This window comes from Engraulis encrasicolus, chromosome 21, assembly GCF_034702125.1.
Source record: "Engraulis encrasicolus isolate BLACKSEA-1 chromosome 21, IST_EnEncr_1.0, whole genome shotgun sequence".
Classification (NCBI taxonomy): domain Eukaryota; kingdom Metazoa; phylum Chordata; class Actinopteri; order Clupeiformes; family Engraulidae; genus Engraulis; species Engraulis encrasicolus.
Window position 1 is genome coordinate 191,230 of NC_085877.1, and position 26,271 is coordinate 217,500.

General features: G+C 44.1%; 1 protein-coding gene across 1 annotated transcript in view; it reads left to right on the plus strand.

The window, feature by feature from the left end:
• The first annotated feature begins 22,936 nt into the window (after positions 1-22,936).
• Positions 22,937-26,271, plus strand: part of sorcs2 (sortilin-related VPS10 domain containing receptor 2) — a 417,025-nt gene continuing 413,690 nt past the window's right edge. Inside the window, exon 1 of the mRNA XM_063187064.1 lies at positions 22,937-23,414. Coding sequence (XP_063043134.1) covers positions 23,031-23,414 — 384 coding nt within the window. The 5' untranslated portion in view covers positions 22,937-23,030. The remainder of the gene's footprint in view (positions 23,415-26,271) is intronic.

Consider the following 26,271-nt stretch of genomic DNA (forward strand, 5'->3'; position numbering starts at 1 on the left):
GCTTAGGTTCATTTCATGGTGTCCTGTGGTGTGACTGCTCTTATAGGAGGAAAAAAAAGTTTTTTATAAAAGAAAACACATATTAAGATCAAACACAATATCATTATCAAGTTAGCATGAGCTCAGATGTCAGCCATGTATACAAAAGGATTAAAATGGCCATAATGCAGTGAATTCCCTGTGGTGTGACTCCATTTTCTTGCGGTGACATGCCTGTCAGTAGTCTTAAAAAAAAAATGGGTGCATTCTGTGCAGTCATATACTTGCATCATACAGAAACTTCTTTGTACAGGGTATCTGCTTCCTAGTCACTTTCTGCACCAGACATTTTTTATGACACGTTAGATACCATGCATTAACACGTTTGTGTACTGCTCCAAAATTCCCCCAAAAAGTATGTTCTCAAGATATTTGAATGGCAAAATTTCACACGTAGATGATGCGCCTTCTGAGCAGTCATATCCGATAATGAAATGCAGAACTGCTAACGGGAGAGATGCTGAGTGCTCTTCTTTGTTCTTTCTAACTTGAAGAGCACTGGCATATTGGAGTTCACTATTCAAGGAAGTTCATTCTTCAACACTTGGTGGCTGTTGGGCATACTTAAGCTGACCCTTGCATAGAGACAAGGACCAGTATGTATTTTTACAATTAAAAGCCCTTCATTTTACACTGGGGTACATATCTGAAAACGTCAAACAGTTTCAAACACACAGACTTCATCAGGGCGTGACGAAATGTAAAAAATAGAATCCATACTACTCCTCTATGCAAGAGTTGCCTGTAGTAGGCCCAAAAGCCACTAAGTTTTGAATAAAATGCAATATTTAAAAGTCGTGGCGAAGTCTTGCTATGAAACTCGTCACATGCTCTCAACGGTTACTTTGTTAAATTATAGAAACATTAAGTAAGGGTTAACGTTCGGCGAGAAGGTCGCTACCGTGGAATAGCAGCACGACAGAGAGAATCTTTAGACCCCGACACGGAGCGGAGGGGTCTTGTTCTCTCTGAAGTGCTGCTATTCCACAAAGCGACCGACTCGCTGAAAGTTAACCCGCTTATTATATGGATATACTTAAATGATTCACACATGGCGGGGACATTTCTTTAGGCCTATTTAATGTGAGGTCTAGCCTAAGATTGTTGCTGCGCAAAACAAAACAGTGCCGTTGTGGAACACCGCTAACAGCTAGGTAGCCAGGACAACAGGTGTTGTCTATCACAGCAGCTGATTAGAGTCTTGTTGAAAAGTCGCTTTAGCAGTGAAAAGTCTTGTTGCCATTGACAGCGGTCTGTTATAGACCAACCCGTCCGTTATCGAAAAATAACAGACGTGCGAACGTTGGGGAGCCCCGTTGAAATGAATGGAGCATTCGACCGATGACGTCACAACCATATAATAATTCATGATAATAATAGGCTTTGGAAAGGTATATCATGTCTTTACTCAGCTTAAGCTCGACGTCGTAGTGGTAGTAAAAACAATGGGAGGTAGTGAAACGGGTAGTAAATTCAACCTATGATGAATATCCTTATGTTCTTATTCAGGGGTGTGTACAGCTAAAGAGTTTGTTGGCGGTTGAGATTCACACCAAAAGAAAAGTGCTTGTCAACGTGTACTGTGAGACTAGTGAGGCAAGTCATGATCCTCTCAATGGGAGTTAAACATGGGGATGTATTCCCTTTTGCATAAGCATAATTTCACAAAAATGGAAAAATGCCACAAGTTATACTATTTACTTTTCTGTCGTAAACTCAGCAGATGTTATATTAAACTTGTGTGTAAACTTTATTGTCAAATCTATGCAACAGTGTAAGCACAGAAGTTTGAAATTGCTATTTGACCAGTCTCCAATGTGCAGTTAAACTAAACATACATGTATGGTAAGACATTGACAAAACACACACACACACACACACACACACACACACACACACACACACACACACACACACACACACACAGTAGTGTAAACATACATGAATTTTCATACTTTCTCTGACATATTTACGCACGCACGCACACATTGAACAATACTTCCCAAAATGTTCAGAGTAAGTTTAAGCGTTTCTTTCAAAAGGTGTATGTATATATTTTTTTCTTGTTTTTTTTGTTTGTTTCATTAGAATGTTTTTCCATGATAAAATATTGTTTAAAATGTGTGTTATCATTTGAAAGTGATTTCATTCGTGTTTATGAAAATACTGTTCAAAATGTTTCTTTAAAAAAATGTGTACTCATTTCTGTGCACTGTGCATATGAAGGATTTATTTGCAAAACGGTGTATCTCCATTTTGTAGAATGTTGGAAAATGGACATTTTGTATTAGACATTCCATTGCATTGTATTGTGAAATGCTTTTTTATAGTGGTGTAAAAAGTATGTTCCCAAAATATTTGAATGGCAACAATTTACACAAAGGTGATAGGACCTATGGACAGTAATTTCCAATACTACAATGTTCCAATTCCAGTTTTAGAGCAATTTATCCCAAGTAATGAAGTTGTCAGCACATTGAAATACAGGATGTATGAAATTTCCTGTGAAGCAAGAATAAGTTAGTGACTGTTAATGGAAAATGTTGAATACACCAATTGACACAAACCTTACCAGTCATTCACGTTTAATTTTTACCTTCGCCAGAAGGTTATGTTTTGCCCGCCGTGTATTTATTTGTGAATATGTCTGTTTGTACTTCGTCTTACTCAGTCAAAACTGAGCCGATTTTTATGAAATTTTGTGGGATGATTGGTCATGACCCAAGGAACAATCGATTACTTTTTGGGAGTGATTGGGTCAAAGGTCAAAGGTCAAGGTCACGAAAAGGTCAAAAACGTAAATTGAGCCGATTTTTATGAAATTTAGTGGGATGATTGGTCATGACCCAAGGAACAATGGATTACTTTTTGGGAGTGATTGGGTCAAAGGTCAAAGGTCCAGGTCAAGGTCACGAAAAGGTCAAAAACGTAAATTGAGCCGATTTTTATGAAATTTAGTGGGATGATTGGTCATGACCCAAGGAACAATCGATTACTTTTTGGGAGTGATTGGGTCAAAGGTCAAGGTCAAGGTCATGAAAAGGTCAAAACGTAAATTGAGCCGATTTTTATGACATTTAGTGGGATGATTGGTCATGACCCAAGGAACAACCGATTACTTTTTGGGAGTGATTGGGTCAAAGGTCAAGGTCAAGGTCACGAAAAGGTCAAAAACGTTTTTCTTTGCCAAGCACTATATGCCAGAAGAACGTGTGCATGCTGAATTGAATAAGAGGTCAAGACTGGGCCAAAAATGTAATATTACGATATTCCGGTCCGATTTAAATGAAACTAACACCAACATTTGGAGAATGTTATGCCCCACACTTTGAAGATGGCCAGAAAAAAATAAGTGGCGTAGGCGAAGGTTTGCGCTCTACCGAGTGCCCATTCTAGTTGCATGTGAGATTCTCTTTCAAACTTTGTTGCAAAGTATGATTAACACATGTTCACAGAAGAAAACGACTGCAAGGTCTTGTGCGTTTTTCTCACAGATATCTTAAAGGTTTATGAGTTACAAAATGTTAATTATTTTGTTTATTTTCTGAACGTTTTTTTTAATAACTCTAAGGCATATGTTAAGAAAGGTGTTTATCATTTGGTTTGTTTTGTGGAAAATTCCTTTTAAAACATATTAAGGGATATTTCAAGAAAGGTGCTGTGAGTTTTAAAAAAAAATATTTTGATCATTTTGTTTTCTTTTCTGAAAATTCTTGTTTAAAATGTCATACATTTTCAATTTCCAAAATCAATTGAATTAATGAATGTTGTTGTAGCCCATTAAAGATAATAAATGGCCAATTTGCATAATTTTTGTGGGTTTTATTCTTTATTCTTCTTATTATTATTATTATTGTTATTATTAATAATATTCCGGCATATTTATGGGTTTTAATCGGTAGGGTTCTGGCAATCTTGTGGTAGGCTCATGGGCCATTTCTGGGTCTTCTGGCAAACATCTGGTAAGGTGCCGGCACTCTGTCGAACGTTCTTGGCATTCTACTGGCTGCTTTCTGGCATGATTCCGGAAAAATATTGTGGGCCGTTTTAGGCCCGGGAGTTCTCCCGGCATATTGCGGCATATTGCCAGGATCAACCAAGGTTTCTGGGCCATAAAAAGCCCTGAACATTTTGCTATCTGAGAGAGACAGGGCTTAATGTCTAAAATAGCGAACCACCACTTTAAGACTGGGACCGTGACAGTACAAACACGGGACAAATAACAAAAAAGGAAACAAAAGACACAATATAAAATAAAATTGGCGGGTAAAAACATAAACCTCACTCATATCCGTGACCATGTAGGATATGGGGCAGCATACTTAAGACCCCAACCACTGGATTATACAGGAAGATGTTAATTCCTGCTTGGCATTGCTGCCTGTCGCACCTCCTCCGGTGCCCATGGGTCAGCTGCAGGGTCGTCAGTCAGGAACCACTGCTTTATCAACGTTTCGCTCCTTTAATCCTGAAACGTCTAGCGTGTGGCGGAGCAGTGACAGGGACGTCTCCCTGTCACCCCCTGCAGCTGATAGGTGTTGTTCCCTGCAACTGTTGTCTGGGGGTTAGGTGTTATTCCCCCAGGCTCTGTCCTTCCTCCGCAGCCAGAGCCTAAAGCTCCCTTTCTCCGCCTCCTCTGCCAGTTCCTTTATTGCCTTCCTCCGTTGACTCCCACATCCTTCAGGAGGCGTATGGTTGACAACCCCATGAAGCCTCGGCATCCAACCTCCACTGGGTAGATGGTAGTCTTCTAGCCCGCCTCCCGGCACTCAGCAGCCAGCTCGGAGTACTTGGCCTTCTTTCGCTCAAAGGCAGCCTCAATCCCTTCCTCCATTGGCACAGTGAGCTCTATGAGGGATACCGCTCTAACCTTTACAGACCACGCCACTATGCCTGGTCGGAGAAGCAAACAAAATCGAAACATGAAACATGTCTACAACCGAAACATGCCTAGGTTAAGTGTAATAATGTCAAGCTAACTGAACAGCAATGGGACAAACATGCCTGCTAGCACTGGTGCTAGATAGAAGGCTGATTCAGATGAAGTCCAAAAATAGTCCATGACAGAAAAGCAAACTGATGATTCTAGATAGTAAGTTAAGTGATTAAACTGAGAACATATGGGTGTGTAGAATATTGCAAGGCATACGCGATTCAGAGTTGCGTCAGAAAAGTCGAATTATTACATTGTAATGATGCCGTGATTATGAATCAGGGACCGAAGCCGAGAAATGGCTAAACACATACCAGACGAGTATTGGTTAAGCTGGGTTTACACTGTGCGACTTTTGCCCCAATTTGGCAGTCGCACGACTTTTTGAGAGTCGGGCCGATTTCTTGCTCAATCGCAGGTCAATCGTGAGTCTCGCATCGTGCAGTGTACATGGGTTAACGACAAGCAATTTCGCCTCACGATTGTGCAATCGCAGGGTCGCAAGAAAATCAAAACGGTTTGAAATCCTGGTCGTGGCTCGTGCGTAAATCGCACAGTTAAAGCAGTGCTACAACCCGATTTGACACTTCACATGCACAAATTAATAGGGCCGTGCGATTTGCTGTTGAGCGCGACCTCATCTCCACATCAGGTGCGCATGTTCCCTCCTCTGCAGACCGGGGAAACATATGTCTCGTCGCGCAGTGGAAGCATTTGCCTCGCATCCGACTGTCGGCTCGTATAGTGTGAGGACGTGAGTCGTGAGATGTGAACTTTTTAAATAGTGAAATTCCATCGTGCAGTGTGAGCAGGAGCTTAATACCCACGAACAAAAATATCGCACAGTGTATGCCCGGCTTAACAAAGGTTTCAGCATCCGCAGGGGATTTGAAAAACTCTGTCTGCCCTCCAACTTTCATCCTCAGAGTGGCCGGATAGCGAAGGGAGGAAACCACACCTTTAGCCCTTGTCATGTCCATGGCATGTGAAAAAGCATGTTGCCTATTCAGGGTGTAGTTGCTGTTGTCTGGTGACAAACGAATACTCTTTCCCCCAATGGTAACCGTCTTCTACTTTGCAGCACGCAAGATACATTCACAGGTGGTGAAGCGTAGGACATTGAAGATCAAAGTGCGAGGGTCCTGTCGGTTGGCTTCATCTCTCGGTCGCATGATTTCGAGTGGGCAATCTTTCAGGGAGGGGAACCATTTTGGCAGAGATTTTGTGAGAAAATGCACAGCGTTGGATCCTTCTGCCCTCTCAACTAAACCCACTATGCGGACGTTACACTGTCTGCTGCGATCCTCCATTTTGCCGTGTACAGACCAGGAGCGAATGAAGGGACGGAAGTCATTATTTCTCTATGGCGAATTTGCCAGGTGCGAAGCTTCTTGCGCGACCAGAGCGAATTTTGACGATTAAACTAAATCTAATCGCAGGCGAATTCGCTCTGACGCTGTTCGGCGAAAACCAATCATATCGAAAAGTTCATATCTCCGAATGTCCCAGGCTGTCAAGCCAGAGCCGTTATGTGATTAGCTGAATCAAACATGTCAATGTTGCGTCTCGAGCGAATACAGCGAATTCAAAGCGAAACTTCTTCTGCTACCCACGCTACCAGGCAGCGTAGTTCGCTCTTGGTCTGGACACGGCATTACAGCTAAAGCTGGGCTTACACTGTGCGACTTTTGCCCCGATTTGGCACTCACACGACTTTTTGAGAGTCGGGCCGATTTCTTGCTCAATCGCAGGTCAATCGTGAGTCTCGCATCGTGCAGTGTACATGGGGTAACGACAAGCGATTTCGCCTCACGATCGTGCAATCGCAGGGTCGCAAGAAAATCAAAACGGTTTAAAATTCTGGTCGTGGCTCGTGCGTAATTCGCACAGTTAAAGCAGTGCTACGACCCGATTTGACACTTCACATGCACAAATTAATAGGGCCGTGCGATTTGCTGTTGAGCGCGACCTCGTTTCCACCTCAGGTGCACATGTTCCCTCCTCTGCAGACCAGGGAAACATGCCTGTCGCGTCGTACGGTGGAAGCATTTCGGTCGCATCCGACTGTCGGCTCCTGTAGTGTGAGGACGTGAGTCGTGAGCTGTGAAATTTTAAACAGCGAAATTCCATCATGCAGTGTGAGCAGAAGCTTAAGACCCACGAGTGAAAATATCGCAGTGCATGCCCGGCTTTACTTCCCATTTCAGCTAAATTCATTTCAAGTTGTACTAGCACCGACTCGTGCCTGCTTAGCGCTGCTTTGTTGTCGTTCACTTTAGACCGTAACTTTCCAATGTCCTTATTCACAGTCACAATATTCTCTCTCAATGTTACAAGCTCAGTCTGTATCGTATCCAGTTTTCCCTCAGTTTTTTTGCCCATTTCTTGCAGTTGGTTGAAACGGGTGTCAAGGTACTTTCGTTGCTGTTCGAGGATGGCTTCAATGTCAGCAGCACACCCTGCTGCATCAGCCTTGGCTTTCGATGAAGGACCAGTTTTCTTGCTCGACTCAGTCATTCCAACTAAATAGACAATAACTAAACTGAAAAATAATCAAAATGGTTCTCGTAACGGTGATTGATATCGAAATATTCAGGTCGGGGTCGAGGAGCGTAAAACTATGCTGCCATCTTATCCTGATGATCACGTGACTCCCAGTTTTTCCAATTCCTGAAAAAAAATGATGGAAAAAGTTGGAAAAAAATAAAGCACTTAGTGGTCCGTGGAATTTCGCCTTATTTTTGCCATTTTTGGGACAATGTGTCCTGCATCAACACAACATAGGCATGTCACACCGCAGGAAAATGAAGTCGCACCACAGGAAATTCACGGCATTATGGCCATTTTAATCCTTTACATCAGCGGTCCCCAACCACCTGGTCGCGGACCGGTGCCGGTCTGTGGACTATTCGATACCGGGCCGCACGACACAAGGGTTTTTTTTTTTTTTTTAATCCAGAAGACATGCCTTTGTTATGAACTGCAGTGCAGAACTTATCTCAAGTATAGTTTTTAGTTTCGCCATATTAATATTTGCATTAGCCTAGACGTAGCACAAGTAGGCTATAATTTTCATTAACAAGCAAACTTCTCTTTGTGCCGTCCAATCACTAATTGAATGTCAAATGCGCCAGACGCATGCTGCGAGGCCGCGCCCACTTTACATTTCAATGCTGCAATGCAAAGTGGATGGTGGCCGTTTTGGAGGGTTGGCTGTCTTCTCCTCCGGCTCTTTCTTTTTAAGGCTTTTGAACGTTGCGAAGCAAAGTTTTGGGACCTATTTTAGAAATCCACTTCTATCATTTGTTGCTATTTCAGTTTCGTGACAACGCTGTGTTACGAACGTAATTGCGGAGAGGGGGTTAGACCATTTAGTGGCATGTGTCAGTGACATGCGGCAGTGCCGCAGTGACATGTCCATTGATTTTATATGAACCACAGACTTATACTAATTATCAATAAGTGTAATAATATTTATTAATAAAAAGTATTATTTTTACTTTTAATTATTTATGTATTCTAGGTCTGTAATTACAACAGTTAACGGGCATGTCAAGCGCCGTCACGGTTGGCATGTCACGTTGGTTACTATGGTTACAGTGGCTACTACGATGTCAAACTGTGCCTAACCCTAAACTTATTCCTAAACCTAACCTGTCAGTGAAAAAATGCGTGTAAACCAACCAAACTGTGCCTAAACCAAAACTAATTCCTAAACATAACCTGTCGGTGGAAAAATGTGTTTTATAGTTGCATGCCAGTGATGCCACTTCCGCATGTCGATGTCGAACTGTGGCTAAACCAAATTCATTCCTAAACCTAACCTGTCAGCAGAAGGCCAGCGAGCTCGAGGAGAGAAAGTTCATGGCCTTCATGGAGGAGAACACCAGATCAAACGAATAACTGTTAACCCACCATTTTGAAGGGCTGAGGGTAAGGGTGGGCGATATATATCATCTGCGAAGTTATCGTGAATGTTGTTTTGACGATGAGTAATTTTGCAATATCGAGATATTTTTATGAAGTCGCTAAACTCAACAAAGCGCTGTGACAGGACTCCTCCAGACAGCGACGACAGCCAAGCCTTTGAGCCAATAGTAATGTTGTTGTGAACTGGAGAATAAGTCTGTGAACCAATGAGCAGACAGTGCTGAGGGGGGCGGGCTGCAGCGTTTTGGCAGACGGGGAGAGAAATCTCGTGTCACTCGTGCAGCGCTGCTGCTGCTGGGCAGTGGAGGAGAGTTGCTGTCATCCAAATGGTGGATTTACATGAGGAATTCAACCATTAAACCAGCCATTGCATGATGCTGAGGGCGTTTTGGAACTATGTGCTTTAATCAGCAACTGTCTGTGATTATGGAAAGTCAAATAGTTAGGAAGAGAAATAGCTTTGTCTCTGGTCTGAGAAATCGCGTTAGCATGCTAGTTAGCGAACTAAGCTAAGCAATGTTGTTCTCTACAACTAGAGTGGCTGTTACTCACTACTCAAACACCCACCTGCATGTATAGATATCATAACTGCTTAGGTGGACAAGTAATGTTAAGTTAGACTCGCGCAGTGAGTTAAATTACAATGTGTGAAATCCAACACATGCAATTTGCAGCTGCCATAGTTAGGTTCTGCTTCCTATCTACAAATGCACTGTTTCCAGTCAAAAATGGCTGTCCTCTAACAGAATCATTAGCAATACATCATAAAACTATTTTTTATTTACATGGATATGTTTTCATGACAAGTGATGAAGTATTACTTTACAGTCCAGGATATGGACTGTAAAGTAATACAGACCCCCCCCCCCCCCCCCCCCCCCCCCCAAATAGGCCCTACTTGTTTTTGCAAGTGTTTTTGGAAATTATCGTCAAATTATCGTTATCGTGAAAATTCTAAAAATTATCGAGATAACTTTTTTTGCCCATATCGCCCACCCCTAGCTGAGGGGAATGATTTCCCCCACTCCTGCCCAAGGAGTCCCCCCTCCCCATCAGCAGAGATTCTTTAAGTATATAGAGATATGCCAACATAATAGGTTTCTATGGGCACCTAACGCGACCAGGTTCCGGTCTGCCTAAAGGGGCGTGTCATAATGCTCCTACAATGAATAGAACAGTCTTTAGGTCTGCCTAAGGGGGGCCATAATAGAACCAGGAAACAATGGGCCAATGGAACCTCTCTCTCTCTGCCATCAGTGTTGCCAAAAGAAAATCAGCCAAAGTCGCTATGGGCTTCTTCTTCTTCTTCTTCTTCTTCTTCAGTCGAGTTTTATGGCGGCTGACAAACGCAGTGCATTGCCGCCATCTACTGGAGTGGGGTGTGATCACTTAGTTCTACAGCCTATCTGACACTATTGAGCGTAGGTAGAAAGATAAAAGGAAAGAGGGAAGGAAATGAAGAAAGAGAAAACAAAACAAAAAGGAAAAGAGAATACCTATCCAGTTGATAAACCAAAGAAATTACACATAAACATGGGCAACTGATTGGCAATAAAGAAACAAAGAAATCAAATAAATAAAAAAATAAAAAACAAAATTCCTAAATGCGCCCAGCCAAGTTAGTGTCTCTGAGGAACGCTATAACTGCATCAGTGATGTGACGCGACCTGGGTTCACCCAGCAAAGATGATAAAGTCAAAGTCAGTTTAGATGTTTCGACCGCTTTTTCTCAGGTGTTCGCTATGGGCTTGCTGAAAAGTTGCTAGATGACGTCATGACGATACGAATGACGTCACAATGTCACGCATGGCGCGCTGATCTACAGAAAACGTGCCCACATGCCTTCATCCACAGTACAAATCGGCGGTGCTAGCTACTTTTTGGAGATCAGAGCTAAGCTGCAGCCCTGCTTAACCGTGGGAAATGCTTCTGATGGCGGCGCAGAGTCAGAATTATGTGGAAAAACGATGAATTTGTCACTGAAAATGCATGTTTTTAAAAGTCGCCAGATGCACCAAAAAGTCGCTAAAGGCGATAGATGAGTTTTTTGTCGCCAGTGCCCGGGATTCACTGCGGTCGGTGCGGCCAGCCGTCTAGTGCTCATTTAAATTTGTCACACCGGTATGCATATCCCAAGGAGCCGTTGTGGTAGCTTTTGAGATACGCACCAGATTCTCATGCCCCCTGTATAACAAGACTCTGATCTAATTGAAAGTGTAGGCATAACATAAATGACAGTCCCAAAACATTTGGAGACCATATCGAAGATTGTGTAATCTCGGTTTGTGTTGACGTTCGGTTCCTGCCATATCTTTGTCCCATATCGCTTGCCGTAGCCTCATACAAGCAGATGTACATGTGCATGAGAATTCCTGTGCGTATCACAAGTCACGTCTGTCTCTACCCGCCACTGAAAATGCATTGTGTGGTGTCGTGGGGGTAGCATGTAATTTTTCCGACGCCTCTTTGGTCCGACGCGTCAATATTCAGAACATTTCTCATTCATCCTACAGCCCATTAACTCGAAATAATTAAACCCTTTGCTCCGACAGCTCAATGTTCTGACCAATAGCTGTGTGGGGTCGGTCATCATCATTCTCCAGGTCCTGCTCCTGTTTACCTCGGTGCTAAATACTTCAGCTGCATGGGCTGCGGCGAGCTCAGAGATTGTGCTTGGTCAAGCTATGCCCTTACCAAAACCACCCCTAAACCTAACCTGTCATTAATGCAATGTTTCCAAGTTTTACAATTGTGCCCTACCCAAAACCATTCTTAAGCCTAACCTGTCAGTAGGCTATTGCAGTTTCTTTTTTTCAGTATTGCAAACTTTCCCTAAACCTTACCTGTCACAGACAGCTGCATGACCACTGCGCATATCAGAGATGACGGTAATCTAAACTAAAGCAGCGTTTGGTCGGAACATTGGACTGTCGGGACAAAGGGTTTCATTTTATCGGGTAAAAGGTCTGTAAGACTAAGTGCTGTAGGATAAATGGGAAATTTTCGGAATATTGACGCATCGGACCAATGGTGCGTCGGAAAAACGAGCAGTCCCCGTCGTGGTGATGGAGATTGATTTGCCTCTCACAAGACAAGCGAAATAGTCACTAGATTCGGCCAGATTGAGCCTGAAAAGTCGCTAAGTCACTAGATGATTTTTTTTGTCGCCAGAGGTGGCCAAAAGTCGCTAAATTGGCAACACTGCTCCCCATGCCCATCCCCACCAGTACCCGCATCCAATGACGCCCCACCCATATCCACCTCACCACACACCTACCCCTTCAAATGTACACCTTCAGGCAGCTACCCCTCCATGTCCACAGGCACAAACAACAGACTACCTACAGAATTACATTAAAAACTGCTGTCATACTGCACAACATGAGTAGCTAGAATCTGAATCAGTGGTTTCAATGGAACTAAAATCTCTAAGTAATGGGCCAAACTCAATATCTATTTTTTTAAAAAGGACTAAAATTCATACTTGCACGTGTAACTCACTCACTCACAGATTCCCATCATATTTGCATATGCACTCTGTCGCATACGAGTGTTTCTATGAGTTGTTTCTATGCCCTGGGCCCATTCATATTCCTGTGACACACCAAGTTTCATGTTCAACTCTTCTTATGCTATATAGTAATGATGTATGTGGGCCAACTGTAACACGCATTTCAAGAAGTTTCGCTGGCCAAATAAAATTACTCTGCGGTCCAGATTTGCCACCGGGCCTGAGTTTGATTTACCTGGCTCCCGCCATCGAGAACGCCCACGCGTGTAGATGCTGAACGCAGCCAAAGATGATGTAAATCAGGTAACAGTTTGACATCCCTGGCCTAAATTATGGGAATGTCATAACATGAAACCTAAAGTTCAAGTTACGTACATAGATGTGTGTCGCAGACGTTTCCTTGAGTAAGATGAGATCATAGTCAAACAAAAATATGCTTTAAAATCCTACTGATGTCAGAGAAGAGGGTCTGAGAGGGATAAGCAGAGAGAAACAGATAGAGGTGGGGTAAAATAGTCGGTTCTACTAACTTATTTAGCAGTGCAACTGATGTCACCAACATTAGAAAAAGAAAGCTGCGGAAAGCAAATAGCAAAAATGCCAACCGACTTTCATACATAAAACATGACAAGGGGTTGAGGCTTCCAGAATTCATCATCTTCCTGCTACCAGTGTAACGAGGTCATTCAGCCTCTTCGGAGGGAACACTGTCACTCTGAACATTATTTTTTCTTCCACTAGTTTGTTATGTGTGCCAATCCATACTTAAATATTTCATAATCGTGTCACAGCGTTACCACCACCGTTAAGCGATTATGCGTCTGGCGGTTCTGTGGTTCATTTCAGCCCAGCTGATGATGCCATAGTAGGCCTAGTAGATGGAACAAATATAAAGAGACACACAAAGAGTCGTGGTGCTGGACTAAGACTGCGGTTACACTGGATGTCAAAAAAACATATAAAGGGCGTTGGACATGGCTCAAATGGTTAGGGCATTGACTGGTATGCCGGGGACCCAGGTTTGGTTCCGGCCAAGGTCATTTCTTGATCTGCCCATCTCTCTCTCCCACCAATCGAATGTAGCACCAGTGTGTCTTTAAGATTCCATCTGGTTATACTTCATAACCAACACGTTTTTGAATGATGCTCCCTCAGACCTAGAATAAACTAGATTACAAGTCAGTCACGTAATTCTCAGATTTGCAGCTGATATTAAACCCTAGACTTGACTCCACACTTGCACAGCAGACAGTATTGCTGTAGCCTGTAATATGGGGGAACTCTGGATGGAATTGGTGTTATTGACGGTCTGTAAGGAGTTATTAGTTTTAATTAATGTAAGTGACTGTGTTCTTTCTGTACATGCGTTTTCTGTCTGTATTTTGGTCTTGTGTTATTACTATTGATACCACAAGTGTTTTCAGGATACCATGATAGCTAGCAGATGGTAGATGGTAGACATTGTAGATAGCAGCTACCAGGTACCAGTAGCTAGCAGAAGCAGTCGTCACTCGTTTTAAAATACAGATGATATAAACACTCTCCTTACCTTAACTTTGAGTAATGTAAAGCCAATAAATTGTCTATGCACAGGCATGACTATCCAATATAGAAATATCCACAAAACTGCATAAGCTGCCACCAAAACCGTTTCTGGGTTTCTGGGTCTCTGATGAAGCAGGTTCCTGGGTTGTGTGGACCGTTGTCAGCACAGTTAGGGGTCCATCAACTTCAACGTTTTTCAGGGGACTTATTTTCTATAGCCGTGGAGCTCAAACTGTGGTACGTGTACCACTGGTGGTACTTGAGACATCTCTGGTGGTACTTGGAAGAATTATTTTTTTGTGCATTGATTTAAAGGCTGATCAAGTTGTTGCAGTTGAAAATGTCTCTTCGGTCTCACATTTCGTAATATTGATTTGTATGGATCTGAAAACATAATGCAGAATAATACTAGGCAACAAGGCAAGCAAGAAATTTAAAAACAAACTTGCACTGAATGTGACCGTGTATTGACTGGCAAAAGTGAATATGGAAGGCCTTTACTGCGATATTCTAATGTTGGTTGTCAAGGTGGTACTTGGAGAGCTCAATATTTTCTCAGGTGGTACCTAGCCTCACACAAAAAGTTTGAGAACCACTGTTCTACAGTATAGAGCTCCCCCGTCTCATGCAGTCACTGAATGCCACTGCAGTCTGTTGGTCCATTGGAAACTGTTTTCATAGGGAATAAGCAAAGCAAAGTAGTGGACGGTGCTTCTGTTAGGTAGGCCTAACAAAGACAGCACTCATGACGATACCCTGGCCTTGGTTGGCTTTGTCATTTTTCTTTTTTTTGAGGACAGGTGTTTCCATGTAACATATGCATCTTCATGTGTAGGTGGGAAGTGATAAATGTCTACATGACAGAGGAAAAGCTCAAACATGGATAATAAAGGAAGCATATGCAGCTATAGGTAGCTCTTTGGTATAGAAGAATTCATTCATGTAATGTTCAATCAGTGCTGTCATGTGTCAAGACTATTGTCATATGTTAAAATTACAGTATACCAAATATAATTCAAGAATACTGTATGCAAAAGTGATACTTTCCCATTTTTGGAAATAAGCTCGTATTACACCTCCCCTTGAGTTAGATAATTGAGTTTGACCTTTCTCCTGTACTTTCAACCATTCTCTGAGTACGGCAGTGCAAATTTTACCTCCATGCTAGCAGTTAACATTGAGTCCGAGACCAGCTGGCGGCTAACTGGTCTCATAGGACTCAATGTTAACTGCTTCGAGGTAAAATTTGCACTGCCGTACTCAGAGAACGGTTGAAAGTACAGGAGAGAGGTAAAATTCAGTTATTTAACTCAAGAGGTGTAATACAAGCTTATTTCCAAAAATGGGACAGTATCACTTTAACCCCTTAAGACGCAGCTTTATGAATTTGTTGTTACCAGTATGGTAATGACCAAGTCGTGGTGCATTACTAAAGGGCCTGTGTTGTGTCATAGTATTGTAGTGCTATGATAGTTACATTTCAATGACTATTACAGCGTGCCAGTGGAGGTACGGCGCGCATTAAGGGGCTACGGCCCACACAATCTTACAGCGTGATGTTTGCATTGTTATATTCTAAATACGTATTAAGTTCATTTTCCCAATATGGCTTCATTTGCAGTCAGATGTAGTACTTCCAAACACAATGGTCCCCAGCCATTTGGCAGTTTTAAGAATGAAAGGCATTTGTTGGCATGACATTGTAGCAAAATGTCTGAAATCCTCATGTGTCTTTTTTTTCAACAAGTAGGCTATCCTTCATGTGTCAGATGCCCTCGAAACAGATTTGTCAAATCCCCCCTTCCCCTCCCCCAGCAAATGCTGTACACACACACACACACACACACACACACACACACACACACACACACACACACACACACACACACACACACACATTGCTGCCACCACCGTCGCCGCTTCCGCTATGTATCAGGGTTCATCAGCACATCACTCCATCAGTGCGGCTTCCCCTCCAAGGGATTGTTATTGTTTGCCAACAAAACAACTCGGCTTGTTGGCGCTGACATGTCAACACTGTACACAGGGGAGAACACTCAAAGTCAGACTGATTTACCACATTCTCTCTCTCTCTCTCTCTCTCTCTCTCTCTCTCTCTCTCTCTCTCTCTCTCTTTGTGTGTGTGTGTGTGTGTGTTTTTGCGCGTGCCAATGATCAAGCAAACGTGTGTGTGAGCAGCATGTGTGTGCGTGCATTGGAAGTAAGTGAGAATAATGAGGACTGTTTCAATATTGGCACGTTCACTTGGTAGAGTCCCCCTCTCTCAATCCGCAATGTAAATGTATTCTCATATTCCCCATCCCATTCCATGTCCTTTATACATTCAGCTCTTCCCTCCTCCTTCCACAGTAAGAGCGCTTTTCCGACACACACACTCACTCACACTCATCCTCTGATCCCACTGATTAGGAATGTTCATTCATTCTCTCTCTCTCTCTCGAGCCCTATCTCTATCATTTCGTGAAGTTTTCACGAAAAAAATAACTTTAGTTTTCGTGGTGCATTCACGTTATTCCCCGTTTTTCGTGGTTGGGCAACGAAACGCTGCCTATTCATTTGAATTGCCCGACTGCTGCTATGGTTATCCAAGCGTCTGCAGGGGCGGGGAGGGGGTGCTGACAGAACACTGCTGATACACTCCTTACGCCTTATGTCATACGACCCTAAACCTAAACCTAACCCTAACCCTAACCTTAACCCTAAACCTAACCCTAACCCTAACCTTAACCCTACTTAACCCTAAACCTAAACCTTAACCCTAACCTTAACCCTAAACCTAATCCTAACCCTAAATTGCTCGTTTGAAATGTTTGATTACCATGTGACGGTACCGAAAGGGCATCAAACTAGTGGGTCGCAGCAGTCGGGCAATTCAAATGAATAGGCAGCGTTTCGTTGCCCAACCACGAAAAACGGGCAATAACGTGAATGCACCACGAAAATTAAAGTTATGTTTTTCGTGAATACTTCACGAAATGAAAGAGATACGGTCGCTCTCTCTCTCTCTCTCTCTCTCTCTCTCTCTCTCTCTCTCTCTCTCTCTCTCTCTTTGGTTTTATTTTTACGAAGGAACTGTTTATTTTTGAGTCAAATAGGCTACTCGAAGAGAATCAAAGATGTGTGCACCTGTCTGAATTTCCTACTTGGACAATCCAAAATGGCGATCTGGAAATGTTACAGGCTGGAGCAGGGAGGAAAAATAGTGGCGCAAACTGACCTGTTTAAGACTCTTGTCGAAGCAAGGATAGTAACTGAGTTCACCTTACTTTAAGGTCACAGCTGATGTTACTTTGTTTGAGAAAAAAAGGGCGTTTAGATAAGGGGCTTTGGTCAATCTGTAACGGTGGTAAGCTTATTTTTAGGTGGTAATGATCCGGGGTATGGGGGGTGATGGCAGAAATGGGGAAGGAGAGGTTTACTCCCTTTTATTGTGAATGGAAGGATCAACATGCATGTAATGTAAACTACACTTTTTAAGTGGTGACAACGGTTCACAATAAAGGAGTGTTGAAGGTCTCTCCCTCCCTCTCTCTCTATCTCATACACACACACACTCTCGCTGTCTTTCACACACACACACACACACACACACACACACACACACACACACACACACACACACACACACACACACACACACACACACACACACACACACACACACACACACACAAACACAAATAAATATGCAGATGCTGACATCTTTCATTTCTCCCTCTCTCTCTGTCTCTCTCCTCTTTCTCTCTCAGATATTTAAAATTGTCCAAAAATGGTGTGCTTTCTTTGTGCATCTCAGTATATTAGCAAAATCACTGTCTTCTTTGAATTTGGTGGTAGGAAATCAGATAGCATTAACCTAGATACATTTGCGCCCAATACAAATATAATAACTTTAGCAAACATTTTTTTCTGGAATAGGATTTATGAAAATAAAAAAAGGCTTTTATAACATTTTGGATAATACATACAGGCCTACCTCTCCAACTGCATTTCTATAGGGTTAGGGTTTGCTGCCTGACAATTTCTCACTTCTGATTCTCCTCACGCAGCCGCTGACTTGTGGGCCGACGGATGACCTTTGGCGTCACTCATGATCAAACCCCCAACTCATTTCCTTTTGATTTCCATGGCTGCTCCCGGGGGGAGCTGTGCTAAAGTCCTTGTGATGTCTGACTGAACATACAGTACAACACACACACACATGTTAGAGTGCGTGTTGAAGGAGTGGACTACATCAAAATAAATATTCAAAGGGATGTGGGTTGCTTGCACGCTCGCACACACACACACACAGATACACAATGATTCTCTCTCTGTCAGAGAGTTATGCAAAGACAAACACAACTCACACACCCCGCCACTGTGTTATTTGTGTAATTACACTGTAAGCACACAGGTCAAACTGTACTTGACATCATTTCTGTGGCACCTAACTAATTATAAAAAAGGTGGGATGATGTGCTCACCATTCAATTCTCTTTGGATCACTATGCCATGGTGTCAGGAGGGTAAGTGTATAGGAGCAACTTTGGAATTCATGAATGCATAATAAGTTTCGGCTACTTCACCCAGCAGCATGTTGCTTGCTTTTGGAAGAATTCAGTAAATGTTCTGTCAAACTGACTTTGGTGGAGCATTACAAAATGAGCTTTATTTGAGATTGATATGGTTTAGATGACTTACTTCAAAGATGTGCATTTCACTGCCTCTTGCTGTCTTCTATGTGCAAAGGAATCATGAAGTAAAACATTTCACTGTGTTTGCCATCACTGTGTAATAGAGAAATGCAACAAGTCACCATTAAAAAACATTCCATCAATACACCTCATGCAAGGACATGTGTACAGACTTTGTTGTATGAAAAAAAAACACAATGCCTCTGTTAATGCAAATGAACGCTGCAACATGTTTTGTCAGTTGTCAAGAAGAGTGCTTCATCACTGTTTGAGACTGTAGGGCGATTTGTCAATCTGGGGAAAGGTCACAAATGTTATATGTCACTCAATTCCCAGGGCATGTCTGTCTAGCTGCCCTTTGGTGTCAGCATACTTCCTCAAGGTCTTGAAATATGGATGGCGTCTGTAGCACAAGGACAGATGAGCACTGCGTAACACCAGCTGATTACAAATTTCAGTCAACACCTGTATGTGACCCTCTGAGGAATACGAAATACACCCAAAGCATGTCAGGTGAAAACACTGTATCTGAGGGGAAAAAAAGAAAATGTAAGCTAATGCCTGAGAACCGTGTTGTTGAGTACATCTTAACTGTCTTTCCATCTTTGGCTTGTGTTACTTAGCAAACTCTTAAAAGCATGTGGGAGGTCTAAGGGATGGCAAAGGGTGTGTGTGTGTGTGTGTGTGTGTGTGTGTGTGTGTGTGTGTGTGTGTGTGTGTGTGTGTGTGTGTGTGTGTGTGTGTGTGTGTGTGTGTGTGTGTGTGTGTGTGTGTGTGTGTGTGTGTGTGAGAGAGAGAGAGAGAGAGAGAGAGGTTAGAGAAGGAGGAGGAGGAGAGGGCAGGAACGGTGGCTGAAAGCTCGCATTTAGCTTCCAGGAGCCCTCCAAGACAATCCGCCACTTTTATCCCTCAATTGGTTTCAGGTCAGTGGTCACGATGAAGGGAAAGAGGGGAGGAGGAGAGGAGCGAGGAGAGCCGCAGCAGAAAGGAAGGGTAGGAAAGGGGGAAGAGAAGAAGGAAGGAAGGAAGGAAGGACGTGTTTGAGTGCTTGGGTGGCTGGGAGGGCTCTGTGAGTTCACTGCCCTGCATCCAGCAGGGCAATTTCTGGTCAATGGTACTGAGAGAAGCATGAGGCGGGGGAAAAAATGAAAAGAGTGGGAGGGAGGAGAAGAGGGAGATGGGGGGGTGAAGAGGGGGTGGGATGGGATGAGATGAGGGGAGAGGGAGCCGGAGAAAGGAGAAGAAGTAAGGACAGGCAGGAGGAGAATGAACAGATAGGAGGGAAGAGGAGGACAAGAAGGAAGAGAGGGAGAGAAGAAGGAAAAGAGTAAGCGATGGGAGGAGGGGAAGGAGAGGAGATGAGAGGCAGGAAAGAGGAGTAAGAGATGGGAGGAGGAGAGGAAGGGAAGAGGAGAAAGAAAACTACTGAGAGGAGGAGAAATGAAGAGGAGGAGGGGAAAGTAAGAGATGAGAGGAGAGCAAGGGAAGAGGAGGAAGACAACATGTATTAGAGGAGTGCTGTCACTGCATTGTGGTTGGTTATTAGCCACTGATTAGGACTGCTGGGGATGAGCACTGCATGTGAGAGGCGAGGTGCTTTATTGGGATGTATTAAAACGCTGTCTGGGGTCGCTGCCCCCGATCCACCGGAAAGTTCCTGGTCGATGGTAGTGAAGAGGGGGGAAGAGGAGGAGAAGAAGGAGATGAGAAGAGACGGAGCGAAGGAAGAGAAGAGGGAGGGGAAGAGAAGTAAGAGATGTGGAGAGGAAGGGGAAAAGGAGGAGACGTAAAAGATGAGGAAGGGAAGAGGTGAGGCAAGAAGAGGGAGAGAGGGGAGTGCTGATGATGAGAGAAGTGCTCTTGACGCAGCGTGCTGATTAGAGCTGCTGGATACGAGTACATGGGAGGTTGGACGTTTTGGGAGGAATTCAAAACACTGCTCCGTTCGCCGCCCTAGATCCACCGGGCGGTTCCTGGTCAATGGTATCAAGGGAGGAGGAGGAGGAGAGATGAGAGGAAGAGGAATGGCAGTGGGAGGGAAGAGGAAGTATAGACCAGTGTTTGCCAACCAGGGGTACGTGTACCCCTAAGAGTACGCGAGCACACTGCAGGGGGTACTTGGACAAATGTGATTTTTACAAATACATAGATCTAAGTTACATTGGGATAGAGAAAGAGCTATATAGAACTTGACTCAGGGGGTACTCATGGCACAACGAAAAGGCTTGGGGGTACACAAAACAAAAAAGGTTGGGAAACACGGGTAATGACCAGTGATGAGGGAAAGGCTCTCACAGCAGCGTGGTTAGTACTGCAGCTACTGATCAGAGCTGGGTTACTGTATACGAGAAGTGAGGTGTTTATTTTGGGGTGAAGTAAAACCCTGCGCCCAGTCCACTCTAGCGTCTTTGCGCAATTGGTGCAAAATTACATACAAAAAGGCCGGCAATAATGAGTTGTTTTGTATTTTTATCCTTCATGACTGATTCTTAACAACAGACTTAATAGCGGTCTATAATTGTATCTATAATTTTGTCAGTCCAGAAGCAGAAAGGCACATAGCAGATAAATAGCACAAAGACTTTCTCATGTTCATAGATTTGTTTGCTCGTGAAAGTGTGTTGGTGCCTGTGGGTTCTTAATTACATTCTCTCTCAATGTAGATTTCCTGCTGTCATTCATTCATTCATTCATTCAGTTCAGTTCAGTCCATTCCTCTCTCTCTCTCTCTCTCTCTCTCTCTCTCTCTCTCACTCTCTTTCTCTCTCTCTCTCCCTCTCGTGCTTACACACACACACACACACACACACACACACACACACACACACACACACACACACACACACACACACACACACACACACACACACACACACACACACACACACACACACGCAAGGCAAGCACACATGCAAACACACGCACACACAGGCACGTTCGCTTGTTCATTGGCAAATCCGGACCTCTCCCTGCCCTGTATGAAAATTTTAAAAAATGAGCAGTGCAGTGCCAGTGTGGGTTAGCCTAATTGTGGAAGACAGTTGGCATGAAGGGGCAGCCTGCCTCAATCCTTTCCTCCCCCGATCCTTTACCCTCCTTTACATTCAGCTGTCATTTCATTGTCATATTGCCAGTAAAAAGAAAAACCTGAAAGAGCTCAGCCGTGGAAGAGGAATGGAAATGAGTGTAGATGAGAAAAACAAACCCTCCCCAACCCTAAACAGTTGTCCTGACTTCAAGTCATTACGGAGGTCTACAGTTGAGTGACCTCGGCCCTTGTTAGGCATGACTAATCTATCTATCCATCCTGAGGGGAAGGGAGACAGAGAGAAAGAGAGAGACAGAGAGAGAGTGAGGAGGGGGAGAGAGAGACAGACAGAGGATAAATTTGACAGGTGGCCTGTTTACAGCGGAGAGACTTAGGGAGCTCGTCCACTGGTGGAGCAGAGCATCTCGCTGGGTGACTGACAGTTTATCTCGTTAGAATCACAGGCACACACGGACACCACCCCAGCCAGCACAGCAGTCAAGTTAGCCCATGCAAGGCCCCCCCTGGGGATGCACTATGTGTATGGAAATAATGGGAAATACAGATAGGTTTCCTGGGAGAGAGATGACGCTATGGCCGCTGTTGTAATCGTGCTGCCAGTTTGACTGAAATACTATCTGGTCCAGGAGACAGTGACCAAATTGGTTTTCTGAGCATTTTTCGAAGCATGGCGAAATATGTACGTATATGTCATTGTGATAGCAGTGAATATGACATTAAATTACAAACTTAAATTGAATTACTTTTTTAACAACACTTTGATGGAGAAGCTTGCATTCAGAGACTAGAAAATTCACAAATAAATGGAAACAATTGAGAAGGCCCATAACATTAACATCCAATGTGTACTGACAATGCGTTATAGGCTATAATGTCATTTCAATCATATAAATGTATTTATTAGTCATTGGTATTTTGTTGATGATGCAGGCCACTCATTACGCTATTTGGACGTTTGGTCAATTGTTGTCAATTAGGCTATTCGACACGAACTCGAACCACAGGGCGATGAAGTGTGTGGCTGACTGAATGTACCTGTAGGCCTACAGCATTCTTGGGGAATGAAGTTCTTCCTTTCCACCGCCAGATGGCAGTCTAATACCTAGCAGAGGTACTTCCCTCTCCTCTCTGTTTGGCTGACAGACTAAACCACGTTGTATTTCCCGAGCGTGTGTGTGTGTGTTAGAGAGAGAGAGTGCGCACCCTCGCTCTCGCTCCCTCCCTCCTCTATCGTCCTCCTTGCTTTCCTCCTCGCCTTCAGAAGAGCGATCTATCTTCAACTTGCATCGCACTCAGCACTGTCACTACTGGGATCCAGGCGCTATCATGGCGCAGCGCATGGCTCGTATGCGTCCGAGGGGAACCGTTTTTACCGTGCGCCCGTACTGGGCTCTGCTTCTGGCATCTGCCTGGATGGCATTGGCAACGGAACCGGCGCTTTGTGACAGCGGTGGATTTTTGAAACGCAACAGCGAAGGGGATCTCGCGTTTGACAGCGGCGCCACTGGCGACGTCGGCGCCGGGGAAGATGCGATGCCGTACCAGCCTGGATTCTCCTACCAGGACGCCGACCCGGGTGGAGCGGTTCACCCGCGTCTCCGAAGAGCGGCGGCCCGGGATAAAGTCTCGTTGCTCAGCAGCTCGTTCGTGCTCAAGGGGGATGCCACTCACAACCAGGCGATGGTTCACTGGACCGGCGAGAACAGCAGCGTAAGTAGGCTTGTATCCCTGCTCCCTGTCCCATTCGCGCTGCCCTGCAATGCCAGAGTTATACCATGCAAGCTCGTTGATGGGATCTGGTTAATGCCCCCTGTCAAATGATGCAGGGATGACATTACACATACTAGGAGCGGGTGTGCAAGTGTGGAAAATGGAGGGGAATAGAAAAAAACACTGTTTACCCACATAGTAGGCCTATGTTGCTGTCCTATCTGTTTGAAGGGTTTGTGATTATGAGGTCAAAAAGTGGGATGTTTTGTTTTAGGTCTGGGTCTAGACTACTTCAGACCTTGCGCTCCAGCGCTGCCCGATAGCGGAAGCCTGGGTTGGGTGACGCACGGTGCACCTGTCTTGTCTTTTGTTTGCACTCCCGTTTAGTGGATGTTGAATGACAAATTCAGCACGCCGTTGAACTGGTTTGGCAGCTCAGCCTGGGAACATGCTGGATGAATTACAGTAATCTACATTAAAGCCTCAATTACATCCTCCAAGAAGGCTCTGTGTCGGTAGCCTACCTTGAGTGGTGCACTCTGAATAATCATTAAAAAAAAAAAAAAAAAAAAAAATAACTCGTACGAAGTTTTAAGTGTGTTTGTGTCAGCAAGGCCGTTTTTGTGGTTCAGTTGACACATTTCACATTGTATTATTTTATGTCATATTTTTGCAAATCAGATTGTGTGCTTCCATGTCACCGCGTTTTCACGTAGGCCTATTCGGTAAGCAAGTGAGTGAAAACTCATGTAACGGTGCTGGCAGTTGGCAACAGCATCCAGTAACCAGGGGCATTCCTAAAAAGAGCATCCGTGTCTATTTTGTTATTGTTCCGGTATGACATTGTTATTGACAGCTTGCCCAGTCCGTGTCGGTGTCTGGCGGGGACATCACTGGCTTTTAGGCTACTGCACGCTGCCATCGCCGGAGAGCTCGGTCCCAACGCCTCAATGAACAAACGTATTGTTTTCCCTCTCATGGCTTCGGTCGGCCGCTTGTCTTTGGGCTGGCCGTGATCTCGAGGGAGAGCAATTGGTTTTATTGTGTGCATGAGTCGTGGACAAACAAGTGTGTGAAAAACATTGCCTTTCCACGCCCACCGAATTGACCTCTTTAGACGCTTTTGTAATCCACAACACAATACCGCCATAATGACGTCCCATGTTTTTGTTCATCTGGTCTGTTCGGTTGTACTGTACACAGACGCGAGCAAGCTTGTGTGGCTGGTAAGGAAGCTTCATCAGTTCGCAATAGCCTGCAGTATGTGGCCCTTGATTCACTGAATGTTAAAGGGCACATTGTTTGCCCTTGATGTGTTTTAGGTATTCTGTTTTGCACATTTTCATGCCATGCATTTATCAAAAATATTTAGGCCAACATGTGCCTTTACCATGCCAGTGCATAATGTAGAAATGGTCGTCTCTCTCTCTCTCTCTCTCTCTCTCTCTCTCTCTCTCTCTCTCTCTCTCTCTCTCTCTCTCTCTCTCTCTCTCTCTCTCTCTCTTTCTTCTCTCTCTCTCTCTCTCTCTCTCTCTCTCTCTCTCTCTCTCTCTCTCTATGTGTGTGTAAGCAAGCAACCATGTGGACACACATGGTGTTGTGCATTGCATTGTGTGGGTGGGGAACATGACTATAGTCAGCCTTTTTATCCTCAGTGTTTGCCTGAACTCCGCTCGCAGCCTGGCAGCATGCATGGCAGTCTTGTCTGACCCTTCTTTGGTGCAGCTGCTCCCACCCTTCCCACCTTCAGAGCTGCGTAGGTTTAAACAAGTGGCAAAATGGGGTTCTATAACACCAAAACACCTCATGTCTGGAAAACATCACAGGATGTAATGTGCATCCTCGTCTCACCACTCCATCCCAGTTGCATCATTCTATTTGCAGCACTTGATGCTGGGTTAAAATAACCCAAAATAACCCAGTGCTGGGACAGATATAACACCTACCCTGCATTATGGGTTTAAACTACCCATAACAAGCGTATGGGTTACAATAATAACCCAGCATTTTTTTTTTGAGTGATAGGCTTCTACTTTCTCCTTTTGTCACTAGGGTATATAACATAAGCATGGGTGTTGAGCCAGTAACCACCTCTTGCTACTGGCTTATCTAGAGCAATGCTGTGGAGCAGTTGTGCCTGAGGGGAGGAGGGTTGGGAATAAATCCAGATCAGAGAGCCAAGATGTGAGACGCTTCTCTTGTGACGGTCCCACCACTAACAGTATCCAATCTATTCCTACGTTTCACGTTCCACTATACCAGGAGCCAAGAGTTGAAGAGTTGGAAAACCAACTCCAGGGGTGAAAAAAAATCCAGCTTTGGAAAATAGCATAAAAAAATACTGTCACATATTTGATCCAGCCATGTTCTGAAGCAGCATGTTCTGAATCTAATGAGCACAAACAAAACCATCATCATGGGTAGATCAGCCTATTAGTGGAGCCACCCTGTGTGCACCAGTGGAAGAAGTATAGGAATATGGCAACGTTTTCACTTTGTTAAGTGTAGATCGCCTCCTCTGATTATCACTGCTAGGGAGGAGGAGGTTGAAAGAAAAGACTGTGTGTGTGCGCGTGTGTGTGTGTGTGCGTGTGTGTGTGCGCGTGCGAGTGTGCGTGTGCATGTGCATGTATGTGTGTGTGTGCGTGTGCGTATGTGTGTGTGTTTGCGGTGGACATCTCAGGTGCGTATGTGTGTGTGCGTGTGTGTACGCATGCTTGTCCGCTTGCATGCACATACATGTGTCCAGGAGAGGCAGGGTACATGACCATGAGACAGGTCAGTGAGTATTTGGTTTAAATCAGCTGTGCATTGGGTACACTTAAGCTGAAGTAAGCTGGCACAGTCAGGGGTACCA